The sequence below is a fragment of the Pongo abelii genome, chromosome 5 (assembly GCF_028885655.2).
Source record: "Pongo abelii isolate AG06213 chromosome 5, NHGRI_mPonAbe1-v2.0_pri, whole genome shotgun sequence".
Lineage (NCBI taxonomy): Eukaryota > Metazoa > Chordata > Mammalia > Primates > Hominidae > Pongo > Pongo abelii.
This window is the reverse complement of record NC_071990.2, coordinates 83,832,573-83,848,244: the sequence shown is the minus strand read 5'-3', so window position 1 is coordinate 83,848,244 and position 15,672 is coordinate 83,832,573. Positions and strand designations below refer to the sequence as shown.

Genomic DNA, 15,672 nt, shown 5'->3' with positions numbered 1-15,672 from the left:
GATGGTGGATTGGCTCTAATTTGTTTTCATAACCCTCATGTGTTGCTCAATGTCTGGCACAAATAGGTACTCAAAATACAAACTAAAAATCCTATGACAAATGCCCCAGTTTTTATTAAAAACTTAATAAGGACACTGACTATTCACACACATCTTACTCCCTTTGGAAACTCAAGATAAAAGGAAAACATAATTCAACATTTTCAGATATATATCATAATTCTTTAAAAGATGTGATTTTGGCTTGGCTCAAGGTCTAATGTTTGTAGTTGGTAAATACTTTCTGAGAAAATATGACCTCTTGGTATTGCTTGAACAAAGAGCAGAAAAAGTAGAAAAGTCCGTAATATTCCTAATTTGTAGACTTCTATTTTTGCCTAGAAACACAGCAATGTGTGTGCAGAGACTATGTCATTCATAGTGTAGCACTTGCATAGCACAGTATTATACATGGTCAAGAAATGACATTGACTAGAACTAAGGTTATAGCAAAATTTGGGGAGTTCACAGAATTAAGAGAGTCATTCAGAAAAGAAAGCAATAAGGAAGCTGTGAAAAATGGCAACAACTGAGAGAAGCAAATCTTGAGCTCTGGCTTATGTTCTTTAAGTGACCAGAAAAATCTCCCCTGAGAATTTAGTCACATGGCCCCTGACTACTTTTGAGGTACATATGAAGATATGAGCAGTTAACTGCTCTTCACTGGCTACTGAATAATCAGAATAGCAAGTCACTACAAATATTGATAATTGTTTTGATTGAAGCAGTGTGAGTGCCACATGCAGTCATCTCTGCAATCTGTACTATATTGAAAGGACATTATTGTACAAAAAATATCTTACCAGCATAATTTCTGAAACAGAATTGTAAACACATGTGAAGAAGAGTTTTTTCTCACCTTGTCCTTGGCTATGGCTGGTGGCTGCTTTAAAACTTCTTTTACAGTCTGGATAACAGTCTCTGCTCTCATGACACTGATTGAACGAACCAATTCCACTAATAAAAGCTGTTCTTCACTGGCTGCAGGAATGACCTAGGTAATAAATCATTGTATTTATGTATGTATGTGTGTATATAAGTCTTTTAGGGGAATTTACAGAATTAAGAGAGTATTTTATGACCTCTTCTTTTTTTATATTTTTTAAATAGAGATGAGGTCTTGCTATTTTGCCCAGCCTGGTCTCAAACTCCTGTGCTCAAAACGATCCTCCTGCCTTGGCTCCCCAAAGTGCTAGGATTACAGGCATAAGCCACTGCACCCAGCCCTGGCCTCTATTTAATGTAAAGACCTCTTCAAGTCCCTTGACTACTTTAGGCAAATTTTACTTTTATTTATATATAATATAAATATATAATATATAATATATATAATATATTATATATATTATGTAATATATATAATATATTATATATATTATATAATATATAGTATTATACATTTATATTATAGATAATATTATATAATATAGTATAGATAATATGTCTACTAAAAATATATATTATATAATATATAATATATTGTATATTATATAATATTGTATGTTATATAATATACAATATATTGTATATTATATAATATACAATATATTGTATATTATATAATATACAATATTATATAATATACAATATATTGTATATTATATAATATATATTTTTAGTAGACACATTATGTTATATATAAATAATATATAATATATAAAAATATAGGTATTATATATTATACATATAATATATATAATATATAATATATATAATATAATACAATATATATTATATAATATATAATATATATTATATATTATATAATATATATTTTATATTATATAATATATATTTTATATAATATATAATATATATTTTATATAATATATAATAATATATATTTTATATAACATATAATATATTTTATATATTATATATTATTATATATTATATATAATATATATTATATAATATATAATATATTATATATTATATAATATATATTATATAATATATATATAATAATATATATTACAGTTTACTGCAGCCTCAACCTCATAGGTTTAAGCGATCCTCTTGCTTCAGCCTCCTGAGTAGCTGAGACCACAGGCATGCCACTATGCCCAGATAATTTTTTAAATTTTTTTGTGGAGACAGGGTCTCCCTATGTTGCCCAGGCTCAAAATTTATTTTTTTTCATCAATAAAGGTACATCACCTCAAAAAATAAAACAGAACAATAAGCTTTTTAAGAAAAAATAGTATTGTCCTATATCCCTTCCCATGCCCCAAAGCAACCATGCTCAACTCTTTACGTTCTTTTCCATTATGTCTAAATAACATACACTACTATTTTTCCTATTTCCTGATTTTATTTTCAATTTTAGACATTATCTATTCATTATTTTGGAAGACAAAGATGCAGCTCTCTTACACTTTTCTACCTATCCTCTCAACATTGTTATATCATATTTTTATTTAAATCCATATCCAATGTTCACATGATTATTTGTGGTTGCACTGTGCGTTGTACTAGCATTGCATTTTTTTTATGGTACAACTTTTTGTTTTTCCTAGAGCTAATAAACTGGTTTGTTTGCTTCATTTTCTCTGTACCTATTAAAAATTCGTCCCTAAATACTTCAACTGTAAACCTCTAATTACATATTCAAATACTTCAGGTAATTAATTTGTATCTTTTCCTCCCTCTCTTCTCTGTTTTTGTTGAGACATTTCTGTTAGATGTCTTTCTATTCTACCCTGGGTTGATACCCTCTAGGTTTGCTACACAGTGTCATCTTGATATTTCTCCTGTTACCATTATCCCAGAGATTCCCCTTGCTTTCTCTTTTGTGTTGGAACCCGTTTCTTGGATCCCCTGTCTTCTTCATTCTTGGTTTATTCCTCCTCTGGTGGAGTTACATCTTCCAGTAGCCGAGAAAAAGTGAACTCATGGCAATTTTCCTTGTTGTTGTTGTTGTTGTTGAGACATGGCATAGCTGAAAACGTTTGAGTGACAGTTTGGCTGGAGATAGAATTATGGGTTGAAACTAACTTCCCATCAAAATTCCCAGTGTTGCTTTAACAAATCTCATCTTTATTCTTTGGAATGTGACCAGTATTCTTTCTTTAGAAGATTTTAGGATCTCTTCTTTATCTCCAGTGTTTTGAAATTACATGCTAATCTTTGTGCAGATCTCTTTTCACAGTACTAGGCACAATCTGGAAACGTATTTACTTCATTCCTGAGGACTTTTATTGTATTATTTCTTTGTATTTTTCTCCTCTTGTTTTTAAATTCTGCAGAAAGATACTGGGTCTCTAGTATCACTCCTCTAATTTTCTTATCTCTTTTCTCGTATTTTCCATATCTTTAAATTTGTATTCCATTTCTGATATTTATCCACTTTCTGTTCCAACCCTCCTAAAAATATTGCTTTGTTTCTGTTGCAGAATTTTTAATATCCATGAAGAATTTTAATTTTGGGAATGGTCTTTCCTATGATCTCCCTTTCTACTTCACGGTCTCACCCACTGAAGGACATTACTATTTACATTTTCTTCTGTTATCTGCACTGTTTGACTTTTTAAAATCTAGTTGTTTCAGTCTGTCTATCACATTAGACTTCATGTGACCGGTAATCCTTGGCTCTCTATTTCTATTTAATATGAGGAATAATATTATAAGTAATATTTACACAGTGATTATTAAGTCCTAGGCATTGCTCTATGTGAATTACATATTATCAGCTATAATATACCTGATAATTCTCCTGCCTCAGCCTCCCTAGTAGTTAGGTCTACAGGCACATGCCACCACACTTCACTATTTTTATTTTTTGTAGAGACAGGGTCTCATGAGGTCTTGAATTCTTGGCCTCAAGCAATCCTCCCGCCTTGGTCTCCCAAAGTGCTGGGATTATAGCTATGAGCCACTGTGCCTGGCTTCAATATGCCATGTTAAATCAAATGTTCTTTACTGCTTTTAAGTAGTCCAGGATTTAAATTTTCAATGTGAATGATATCTACTACTGAATCTTCACATGCAAAATAATGTAATATGGTGTGAATGTTTATGTTGATTACTTTAAAAATGTAATGTAAAATCAGCACAAAAATAAATCAGGAATTGTTGGTGGAAAAAATCATATTTTTTATATAAATGTAAGTTATATAATAGCCTTACTATTCTAATGTGCCATGATTTATTTTCAATATACAGCATTTCTCTTGAGCTTTGAAACTCAGAAAGCAGCAAAATTCACATATATAACTCAGCTAAGACCAACAGCAAAGTGAGACCTCATCTCTACCAAAAAAAGTAGAAAAAAAAAATTTGTGAATTATATTTAGAAACAAGAACTCTTTGAACTATCACATCATAGTAAACCATAGTCAAGATGAAAACTTTTCTCCATATCCTTGCTTTGTACCCTAAATGACTAGCACTTAAAAAAATACTGTACCATATTACCATTTCTATTTAGTTTTAATATCATACTAATTTTTCTTTTTTCACATAATATCTTTTATATTTGACCTCAAATTTTATTTTTATTTATTTATTTTTTAAGAAAGAGTCTCGCTCTGTTGCCCAGGCGAGAGTGCAGTGTCATGATCTTGGCTCACCACAACCTCCGCCTCCCAGGTTCAAGCGATTCTCTTGCCTCAGCCTCCCAAGTACCTGGGACTACAGGCATGTGCCACCATGCCCAGCTAATTTTTGTATTTTTAGTAGAGACGGGGTTTCACTATGTTGGCCAGGCTGGTCTGGATCTCCTGACCTCATGATCCGCCTGCCTCGGCCTCCCAAAGTGCTGGGATTACAGGTGTGAGCCACCGTGCCTAGCCTTGACCTCAAATTTTAATCAATACTTAAAGAAATTAAGGCGACAATTTATCTAAAGCTGTCAACAGACTTTTGCTTTACACTCCAATCTACCCCGGCCCCACTGCAATATATGGAGAAGGGGAAATCAGCATGTACTCACCAAATGCAAAAACAAAAAGGGCCAAATGTCTAAATACATACCTTGGTCCTGGTGGTTGTTTTATTCTGTCTTCTTTCATTCCACACAAATGCAATGGCAGCCATAAAGTGAACACCATGATTCATTGAAATGGGGCCCAACAATTCCAGAATCTGTTGTCTCAAGTTCTAAAACAATTTGAAGCAAATGAAAGTGACACTTTTAAAAAATGAAAAAACATTTACAACTAGACTGCATTTTTGGTTTCTTTGAAATAATATAGTACTTATAGGTTTTACTATCTAAATAACACTAGAGGAAACTTTAATAACGTTAAGAGCTACAACATGACTATAATTCTAAAAGAAAAACAAATCCTATAAAATGACGACTACCAATCAGCCAAATACAAGTCTATTCACTGAAAAGATACTAGAAAAACACAACACATATAAAATTCGACTTAGTAAGTTTGATATAGAGTCCTTTAAAAAAAGGTGAGGGATTCTATAATTATAAAACACCTTCTGTTTTATTTAAGTAAAACGAAACATAAAAAGTATAGTTTAATCCAAGTATCAAAACTTAGATCAGATGTTCTAATGGTTCCCACCCTTACCCTTTTCCCAATTCCCTATGTGTTCCCTTGGATCCCAGATCCAGGTGGTCTGGTCTAGGAGTAAAATTAGGTTATTGAAGGATGTCAATTTGACAGCTTGACATGGCACAGCATTTGGAAAATATCAGAGTGCAAGGAAGAAAAAAAAATTAAAAATCAATAATTAATCCCATCATCCTGAGACAATTACTGATAAAATGCAAACTTTATTCCTTTTTCTGTAGATAACATTTTTTACATAATTGAAAATACGGTATTTGTTCAATTATGTAACATCCCTGTTTCACTGAGCTTTTGAGCCCTTCTCCATCCAATAAGAATTCTTCAAAACCATGAATATTAGTGGCTATGTAATGAAACATTGAAAGGATAATTTAAACATTCCCTAATTAATTGTTTAGGATCTCTGTTTTTTCTGCCATTAAATAATACTATAATGAACACTTTGTATATACATCTTTGTATAATTTCAATTACCTTAGAATTCATTCCTAAAGTAGATTACTAGGTCAAAGACTATGAAACCTTTAAAGCTCTCTGTACATATTGCTAAATTGTTTTCTAGGAGGGCTTTGCATATTAAAATATCAATTTAAAATGCCCTAAAAGAAAGGAATAAAGTTATAACATGTATGAATGAACCTTAAAAATATGTCACGTGAAAGAAGCTAGACACAAAAGACCAAATATTGTTATCATTCCATTTATATGAACTTTTTCAGAAAAAGCAAATCGATATATGGAGAGAACAGATTAGTGGTTGATTGGGATTAGGGATGGCAACAGGGAGTGAGTGCAAATGGCCACGAGGAATCTGTGGTAAAGGACATATTCAAAAATTGGACTGGGGTGATAGTTCACAACTCTGTAAATTTACTAAAAAAATTACTGAATTGTATACTTAAAAATGGGCAAATTCTATGATATGTCTGCCATAGCCCAAGAAAACTGTTAAAAATTATTTGATAATTAATTTATGCGGGGTCCTGTAAATACTACACAAATTATTCACATATTCTGAATATAATCTTTGGGAAGGTCCTCAAACAGACTCTTGGGCTCTACAGATTAAATATGAATTGTCTAACCTTTGTAGCTCCAAGATTAATAGTGGTAACAGATGCGGATGCGGCAATAGTCATCTTTTCTGAAGAATCAGCTTGATGGAGTATGCTCCAAAGCAGTGTCACAGAGGACATGATCATATGAAGGATTGAGAGGATTCCACTGCGTGCTTCAAACAAGTGTTTCTGGTCTACACTGACCAAAAGCTATTAACAGTTGGGGGAAAAAAAACATATTACTTACTGAGATTTACAAATGGAAATTTGTTAGACCTCATAGTCTTTCAAAAGAAGTCAAATATTTGTGCAGTCTTACTTGGTGATACTGTGTAGTTGGATCCAACAAACAGTAATGGATAATGGCTGTAATCCCTTCCAAAAGAGTAAGAATCATATCTGGTGGAATAATTGATGCCATCCACAGAGGCCTGAAATAAAATGCATTTATTTAAACACAAGTTTTATGATAGTATAGTTCATATTTTATCACTAGTAAATACTCACAATGTGTCAGGTACACAGAAGATGTGCAATAAATACTAGATTAATAAATGGCTAAAAGAATAAATCAGGGGCTTTTATTTTCTAATCTATAAAATAAGTGAGTTGGACTAAATGTACTAGAGTTCTTTTTGGCTAAAGAATTCTATACAAAATAAACAAATGATGGCCAGTGACTCTCTAGCCACTGAGGAATGGCAGGCATATTAAATATTAAACAATACAGGTAGTTTTCTTATTATTTTACATGTAGAAACTAAGGTTATTCTGAAGAAAAATGAGATAGTCTACTGGAACTAATTTTTCAGACTTCATTTTGAGCATAGGGACTCAGATCGAATTTGTCACTAAACTATGAACATCCAAAACAAGAAATAAAATTGGATGGAAAAGATTTGTAAATTTAAATTATTTTCAGTCTGAAATTGATTTGCACTTAGATAACACAGACAAAACCTGGGAAACCCTTTCCTAAGCTTCCTATTAGTTTTGCCAGCTCAGGCAAGAAGAGAAGAGCATTGAAATTAATTTTAGCCCTTGGTAGAAAATAAGCCTGTTTAAATATTCCTTCCCTTTTCCATTCTAGATTCTTTTATTGATACTCTTCCTCAAGCCAAAATTTTTTTTTTGTGGAAAGTAATATACTATTTGTAACCTACCAAAAACCATTTATTTACTCAAGTTGTGACCAACTTTCCAGACATTAAGCAGTCATATATGTGAAAAATGTCAGTACCAATAAAGTTAAAAAATCACCTCTTACCTACTATCAGATAATCCTGTTTCATATTTGTACTGCTGAATTAGATTATCTAAATTTCTGCACAGTTGTAGTGTCACAGAAACAACCACTCTCTGTAGAACTTTTCCCATGTAAGGCAGAGTAGATGTGATTAAACCAATCCATTGTGGGTGCATCTTACATGCACAGTGCTGATGCAAAGCTCGTATCACTGCACAGAGGAACATGCCTTGACACGTGATTGGCTGAGCATGCAAATACTGAAGAGAAGTCATGGGTTGATGGGGACTGATGTGTTCTAAGTCAGATACAACAAAATCAAAACCTGTTTCATTCTCTTCAGGAATAGTCATTACTCTGTGTTCTAGAACAATCAGCCTCTGAAGCACCTTAAGAAGTTGTGACTGCAACGTGCTGCCGTTGTCAAATTCATCCTCTGAGAAATTAATAAGGCTGTCCTCTGAGAAACCTTCTTCCACAGCAACCAAGTTCTTACCTGCCATTTTTTCACTATGCCATTTCTGAGCACTAAAGATAGATGACAGCAAACAATGAAGAATCACTTTCTGAACTTTGCACTTAGATAACATATCAGAAATAAAACTAGGGAAACCCTTCGCTGAGCTTTCTATTACTTTTGCCAGCTCAGTGAAGAGTAGTGTCAGAATTTCTATGCTCATCATTTGCATGTTTCGATTGCCTATTAAATCTTGTGCAGTAACCTTGACATGAGTTGGGTAATGGCTGCGCATGTAATATAAGCAGAGAGAAATAAGAATTTCTATGTACATAGAACTCCGGAAGTTATGATTTGAGTCCACTGGAATGTGACTATAAAAATCTTTGCCCATAACAGAAATCCGGTGTCTGGCCAATAGATTCTGAAGGAGAGACAACTGAGGAGTATATGCGTTATTTACACTAGTAGTTGAAATGGCATTTACAAAAGCTATAGGGTTAGTTTTCAAGATGGCTTTGATGGCAGAGAAAGCATACAAAGTCCTGGATGAATCATACAACTGGAGATACAGGAGCACATGTTGATAGAGAGGATGAATGTTGAAACTGGGAGATTTTCGAGATCCTGGAGAACCCATGTCACTCTCAATTTCAGAAATGTCTCCCTCTCCACAGCTATACCAGTTCTCTAAATCCAGACCATCACTGAAGAATACACTGGTTTGTTTGAGTTTTTCATTTGAAGATTTTTTCTTGTCATCATCCTTTTTTCTGGCAAGTTTTACTTTAGGTTTTGCTCCTGGTTGTTTACCTGACTCCTTAACTATTGTTTCCTTCTCCGAAACTTTTTCTGATAGTTTTTCTTTGAAGCTGAATTGAATACTACTGTGACTCCTTTGTCTAGATTTGGTTTCTATGGAAGCAACAGAAGAGTCATGAAGAGTGTGTGTGGTTCCTGAAATACAAGGTGAGGAGCTATTCCTGGAGATTCCATTTGCCACACACTCATGGCCTCCCTCTGCAGACACAGACAGAAACTGAGAACTTTCATTACTCAGCAAAGCATTCTGACTCTGTTGAATGGAGTCATCTTCAGTTTTAATCGTCTCTTCATCTGGATCTATATCACTGCACTTTGGGGGCATAGCTTCAATTTCTAATTGAGATGTAACTGATGCAGATTCCACTTCGAGGCCACTTACAACTTTACATATCAGGTCAAACACTACCTGCTGAACATCATCATCTGGGGAGCTTTCCTTTGGCATTTGAGAATCCTCTTGGGCATTCACGGTTTCAGGATCAACTTCGTAACTCAAGTTGTCCCCAGCAGAGGACTGTGAACATCCCGAGTCAGAACTCTGAAGTATTTCTATCTGTTGGTCTGGAAGATCAAAATCAGACACAACCATTGGAATTGTCTCACTGCTGGTACTTAGGAGGGAAAGTCTGTCACTTAATGGATTCACAGTGAGACTAAAGTTCTCTATTTCATCCATGGTAAGTGGCTTTTCACCATTTCCTTTTGATGTGATGAGTTGTACTTGGCTCACTGATATATGAGAAAAACAGTAAAAGAAGAAAAATATAAAATGCATTAAAATAACTGAAATGTAGAAATGTAGACTGATCAAAATTTTTAATCATTAGTGTCATCATCTACTTATATTTTCCTACTAAAATTACATTTTATTTTATTGCAGGTGAAAGTTTTGTTTTTTCCTCCTTAATACCTCACTTTAGTTATGCTGTTTCTAAGCTCTCTGAAGAGTTTAAAATTAGCAGCAAACCACATATATATAATTCATTTCTGTATTTTTCAGGGGGCATACAATAATGATGGTCTTCTTTTAGAAAAGGTGGAAGGCTTAGTGACATACAAAGTAGTACATACCAAATGCTAGCAAATTTAGGGAAAGAATCATGATACCATTGATGAGGTCTGGCACTGATCTCAGAGGGGAGGTGAGAATTCAGCAGACAGTTAGATAAAGCATTAACACAAAGACATTCTGGCAATAAGCAGGGTAATGCAAACTCTTACAAGATTCAGAAGAAGCAGTGGAAAAGAAGCCAGAGAGAGGAACCAAGACTCTGTAGAAACACACTAGAGATGAAGTAGGAATATGACAGTTTGGTTTCAGCTTCATCACTTACTAGCCATGAGACTCTAAGAAAACCATAGCCTTCCAGGCATCAGCAACGTGCTCAGTAAAATGATCTTTTCATCACCACCACAGGGTTTGTCAAGAGACAAATGACATATGTGAGAGTCTTTTGTCCCTTAAATAAAATAAATTAATCTAAGGGGACAATATCACTGTATAGAAGGCATCACTCAACAGTTTATAAAGTATGGACTTTGTAGTAATATAGTAATAGTGAATATAGGCATGTCACAAACATGACTACATCTGATGGTCATAATAAAACCTTGAAAGTTGGGCATTATTCTTCTAAGATGAGGAAAATGACTCACGAAATACAAAATGTGCATTACAGATTTACTATAAATTCCCAATGAAGTATCTACAGAGCCTGTAGGACCAGAATTGCTAACTAAGCTCTAAAGATATTTCCATCAAAATTGAAGAATGTCTCTAACCAGAGCTGTGCCTGATTCCTGCCCTGAAAGAGTCAACTGAGAGACCCACATCTTCTAAGATGGTCATTGACAAAGTACATTCTGACATGGTCCACACAGCATTGCTAGTGCATGAGGAGGGGAGAAAATAAGCCCATGGAGAAAATCTCACATGCAATTCCTTCACCAATTACTATTGTATTCATGTATCACTTTATTTTAATAATTCTAAATAAAGCTGTCTACTTCTATGTGTTATTCACCATTGCTGCAGGCAAAATTTTGCATGAAATGCTTGTCACTCTCCTCTCCTGGATAACAGGGAGACTTATTCCAATAACGTTCTGCTTGTACACGCTGTACTGAAACCCTCTGAGTTTTTGGATGAAGCAGGAGCAATAGCAATGGTTCCAAAACTCGTGCAATATCATGTCTTTGTAGGACTTGGTTCAGCCAGGCTTGTCCCACAGAGCTAGTAGAACCATCGAGACTGTTAAGGCTATCTAACATGATGAACAGTGACCTAAAATAAACACAAATAATTAAAATAAAGAACCAAACATCTACCTTGTTACACTCTTTTATAAAATTAATAAATTGTGTTTCTTATTTTGAATTAACTATTTTGAAGTAGTCATACTTCAGGATAAATTTTGATCATAGCATTTTAATAATCTTAATCCCAATAGTCTCGGTAGGTATAAGAAAGGAAAAAAACCTTTTGCCCTTTTAAAAATATACTTATGCTTTGAAATTTCACAGGCATACATTACTAAGATTAATACTGAAGAACTGAAAAAAAATACGATTAGTCTTGTTTTAGCAACATTTTCCTGTTCATATTATCAAGCACTGAGCCTTCGGCAGGTCAGCATTACTCCATGTTGGTCCATGTTCTTCTGCTCACACTCTCCTTGTGAGCCAAAGCTATGTGCTTAATTCAAGGAAAGATCTGTGAAAGGTATGAGAGTGTGGTTTGGAATCAGAAAAACCCAAGATTCAAATCTTTTGTGTGGTGTTGGGCAAGTAACAACTTTTCCTGACCTCTATTCCCTCACTTGTAAAATTAGGAAAGATGGTTGTCAAATAAGAGATGATTATTTATAAAGTAAAGGTTCAATGTATTCAGTACGTTGTAGGGGTTCAATATATGGTTCAGTATCAGATGACTTAAAAATGCTAATGCTGGTTGAAAAGCACCAGCTGAAATAACGTTCAGTAGAGGACACATCTGATCCTGAGCTGAGCTTGAACACAGATTCATGGCCACCACTATGAGACCAGCTGGTTAGACTACCTTATGACAATATGTGAATCCACCTAAAAATGGCAGCTGCTTGGAATTTAATGCAGATCTGATATTTGAAGTCACCTACGTAGTCCAGACAAAACCCAAAACCACTCTCAGGCAGCTACAAGTTCTCTGGATTCATGGAAAGAATCTGTTAGTGTTTTCAGCTATAGATTTTAATAAATCTAGTTTAGGCAGAAGATTGAAAATAATTGCTTGAAAAACACATAATCTACTATCTATATGCAGTTTCACTAAATGTGAATATAGTCTCAAGAGAGCTGTAGCCATTGCTCTATCACTAACATTATCAGGAACATGATGAATAGTTGTCCAAGGAAGGGAAGTGGAGCCAGGTACTCCAAAACCAGAAAGTAAAAATCTGGTGGATGAGTAAAAATGCCATGCATTTTAATACAGCTTACGGTTTTCAAAATAATAAATTCACTTTATAAAATTTATAAATTGCTATCTCCTACACTTGCCAAGCTAGACAGTGGACTCAAGGAAAGAGGCAACATTAAGATATCTGACTGTGAAATCTTAATATAAAATGTAACTGACCTGTCAAAAGAACGTACAAAAGATGAAGATTTATTTATATGGAGATCTCTCGTTAGATGCCAAAGAACTGCAAACTTGGCATGTGCTTCCATCCTTATTTTCTGAGGAGAAACATGGGAGCTTAAATTATGTTCTTCTCTCTTGAAGATACTAAGTGATTTTAGTAAAATCAGAGTACTATTTAGGAGTACTGTATTACGTTCAACGTCCACAATATTCAAACACACACTGCAATAAACTTTATTTATATTCTTTATGGAAGTAGAAACACAGAAAATATGTAAATATATACAGAAATATTGAACTTAAAAGGATCATCTCATCCTGTCTCATAAATAATTATTCCTGAGTTCAGACTTTAATTAGTTTACTAGATTATTGTATAACAGGAGAAAAAAGTTACTAATGTACATATATCTGGAGTCCAGAAAGCACTTCCTCCTTCATTTTAATATAAACATTTAATTATGAAAATTGATTTCATTGCACTATATATTTTTTGTCCCAGAAATGATACATTAATACCAAATGAGTTTTTCATCACTTATAAAGCTGGTTTGACTAAAAAATTTAAATACTTAAAAATTATTTTTACAATAAAAATATTAAACTACTTTTGAGATTTGGAAAAAGATTAATATAATAATGGGTAAAACAATGTAAAAATAAATTATTTAGAAAGGCAAGCACATTTGGTATTAGATAATAAACATGTATAAATCAAGTAGAAATTGTCACATTATCAAAATTTTTAAAGTCTTTCTTTAGCATTTATGGATCCTTCAAGCAAAAGCCCCAAGAAACCAGACAACAACTTTCTAAATGCTTGTGATAGGTGGGAGGCATGCTTGTTTTTTCTATGAGCTTAATACAGGCTTTTCTTACGAAGCCTGCATTTGTATCAACCAACAGAAATGTAAAAATTAAGTAGTAAAGGATATTTTAATTTTTTTCATGGATGTATATCTTTATTTAGAACTTGCGAGTCTTTCTTTAAAAATGAAATGCTACCCAAGTGAAAATAGGCATATATTTGTCCTAGATTTATATTTAATGTAAAACCTAAATTGTTAGAATAGAATGCTTACCTATTATTTTGAATAATTTTGAAAAAAATATGTTATAGCAGAAATAGAATTTTAACATTTTTCTTGGAATAAACTTTTCATTCCTTTCATTTACTCCTTCATATACCACTTTCTCCTCTGCCAAATGTTTCATTTATTTAACACAATTCCTTTTTTGAATATGACCCACTCAAACTCACTAGCATTTTGAGTTTTTTAAAAATAGGACAATCTACTTCTAAAAGCTCTTCAGTAAAATCTTCAATTTACATTACAGAGCAGCAGAGGAAGACCACAAACGTCATTAAATTACCCTGATGAGGTTAGTCAAAATGATTATTCCAGCTTCTTCTCAGGCTAATTCTCAGCTACCTTTAACTGAATTATATATCACACTTCATACACACTAGGATACAAAATTCTTATTTTGGATATGCAGTATAATAATGCAAATAATATAATCTCACATATTAGCATTCTATGGCTTATAAATATACTTTATACATTATTTCATTTCATATATATTAGTTAATAAATCCATAAGTTCCATAACTGAGGCCTCTGGTTCCTCTTTAAATGACCCAAAAACTGAGACCACCAATACTAAACATCAGTTCCCATAACTGTGTCTTGAACAAAGAAATAAACCCAGCATTTTATTTTTAATTTTTCATATTACTGATGCTTTTGTAAATAACTTTCCTCTAGAAATAATTGAATAATTTTAAAGATATTAAGATCACTGTGAACAAAGCTATTTTCTCTTACTCCGATGTTAACTGCAATAATTTCCCTAAAGTTTTCTTAACTTACTTTTCAGTATGTATGTATGTGTGTGTGTGTGTGTGTGTGTGGTGGAGGGGGCGGTATGCACAAGATAAGAAGAGGATTTACCTTATCTTTATGGGTTAACTGCTGACTTATAACATCCTCACAGATGCTAGAAGAAGGAACTAAGTTATGTAATTGATAAAATAGTTCCACACTCTTCTGGTGATGCTGAGGTGTCCCATCTCCCAACTGGTCCCACAATGTTAAAGCTACATGCTATAAAAAAGATGTAAAAGTGACAGTCACAATACCATACATGAAAATTTATTTAACAAATATTTCCTATTAGGTACAAATGAATGCCCACTCTCTGTCAGACCTGAAAGGTTTTTAATATTCTATTCCGCAGGGATGAGGTTTACGGAGGCAGTCTTCCATGTACCTACTTTCTGATCACCCAAGCCCTTGGAACCTTTTATGATAGTCCTTTAATGATATTTGTTTTTAGACATCAGGCATGTTGTCCTAACATGGTGGCTCATGCCTGTAATCCCAGCATCTTGGGAGGCCGAGGCAGGCAGATCACCTGAGGTCAGGAGTTTGAGAACAGCCTGGCCAACATGGCAAAACCTTGTCTCTACTAAAAATACAAAAAGTTAGCCAGGCATGGTGGCATGCACCTGTAATCCCAGCTACTCGGGAGGCTGAGACACGAGAAATGCTTGAACCCAAAAGGCACAAGTTGCAGTGAGCAGAGATTGCGTGACAGAGCGAGACTGCATCTCGGAAAAAAAAATCAGACATGTAAATGTTTTCTTCAGGGCCCAGATAAGAACCCATTTCATTATTTAGTGGTGTTTAGTAAAGTGATGCTAGAATAAACTATCCTTAATAAGATACAAATCCCACATTGAATGGAATTTAATATTTATATTACAGAGTGAAAAATAATTCATAGTTGAAATATCCAAACTACTTAAAACCTATACAATAGATAATAGGTATTTCAGAGCTACATATGTTAACATAGCACTTGATCTGTAACAGCATTAATAATAA

At 33.5% G+C, this 15,672-nt stretch overlaps 1 protein-coding gene across 27 annotated transcripts in view; it reads right to left on the bottom strand.

Moving 5' to 3' along the window:
- Positions 1-15,672, bottom strand: part of DOP1A (DOP1 leucine zipper like protein A) — a 101,585-nt gene that overhangs the window by 21,941 nt on the left and 63,972 nt on the right. For all 27 annotated transcript variants that reach the window (XM_054557789.2, XM_054557797.2, XM_024248112.3 and 24 more), the window contains 8 exons: positions 14,737-14,889; positions 12,776-12,876; positions 11,184-11,443; positions 7,899-9,888; positions 6,951-7,062; positions 6,659-6,841; positions 5,014-5,139; positions 899-1,033 (listed from right to left, as the gene is read on the bottom strand). In XM_054557789.2, the coding sequence (XP_054413764.1) occupies positions 899-1,033; positions 5,014-5,139; positions 6,659-6,841; positions 6,951-7,062; positions 7,899-9,888; positions 11,184-11,443; positions 12,776-12,876; positions 14,737-14,889 (3,060 nt within the window). The remainder of the gene's footprint in view (positions 1-898; positions 1,034-5,013; positions 5,140-6,658; positions 6,842-6,950; positions 7,063-7,898; positions 9,889-11,183; positions 11,444-12,775; positions 12,877-14,736; positions 14,890-15,672) is intronic.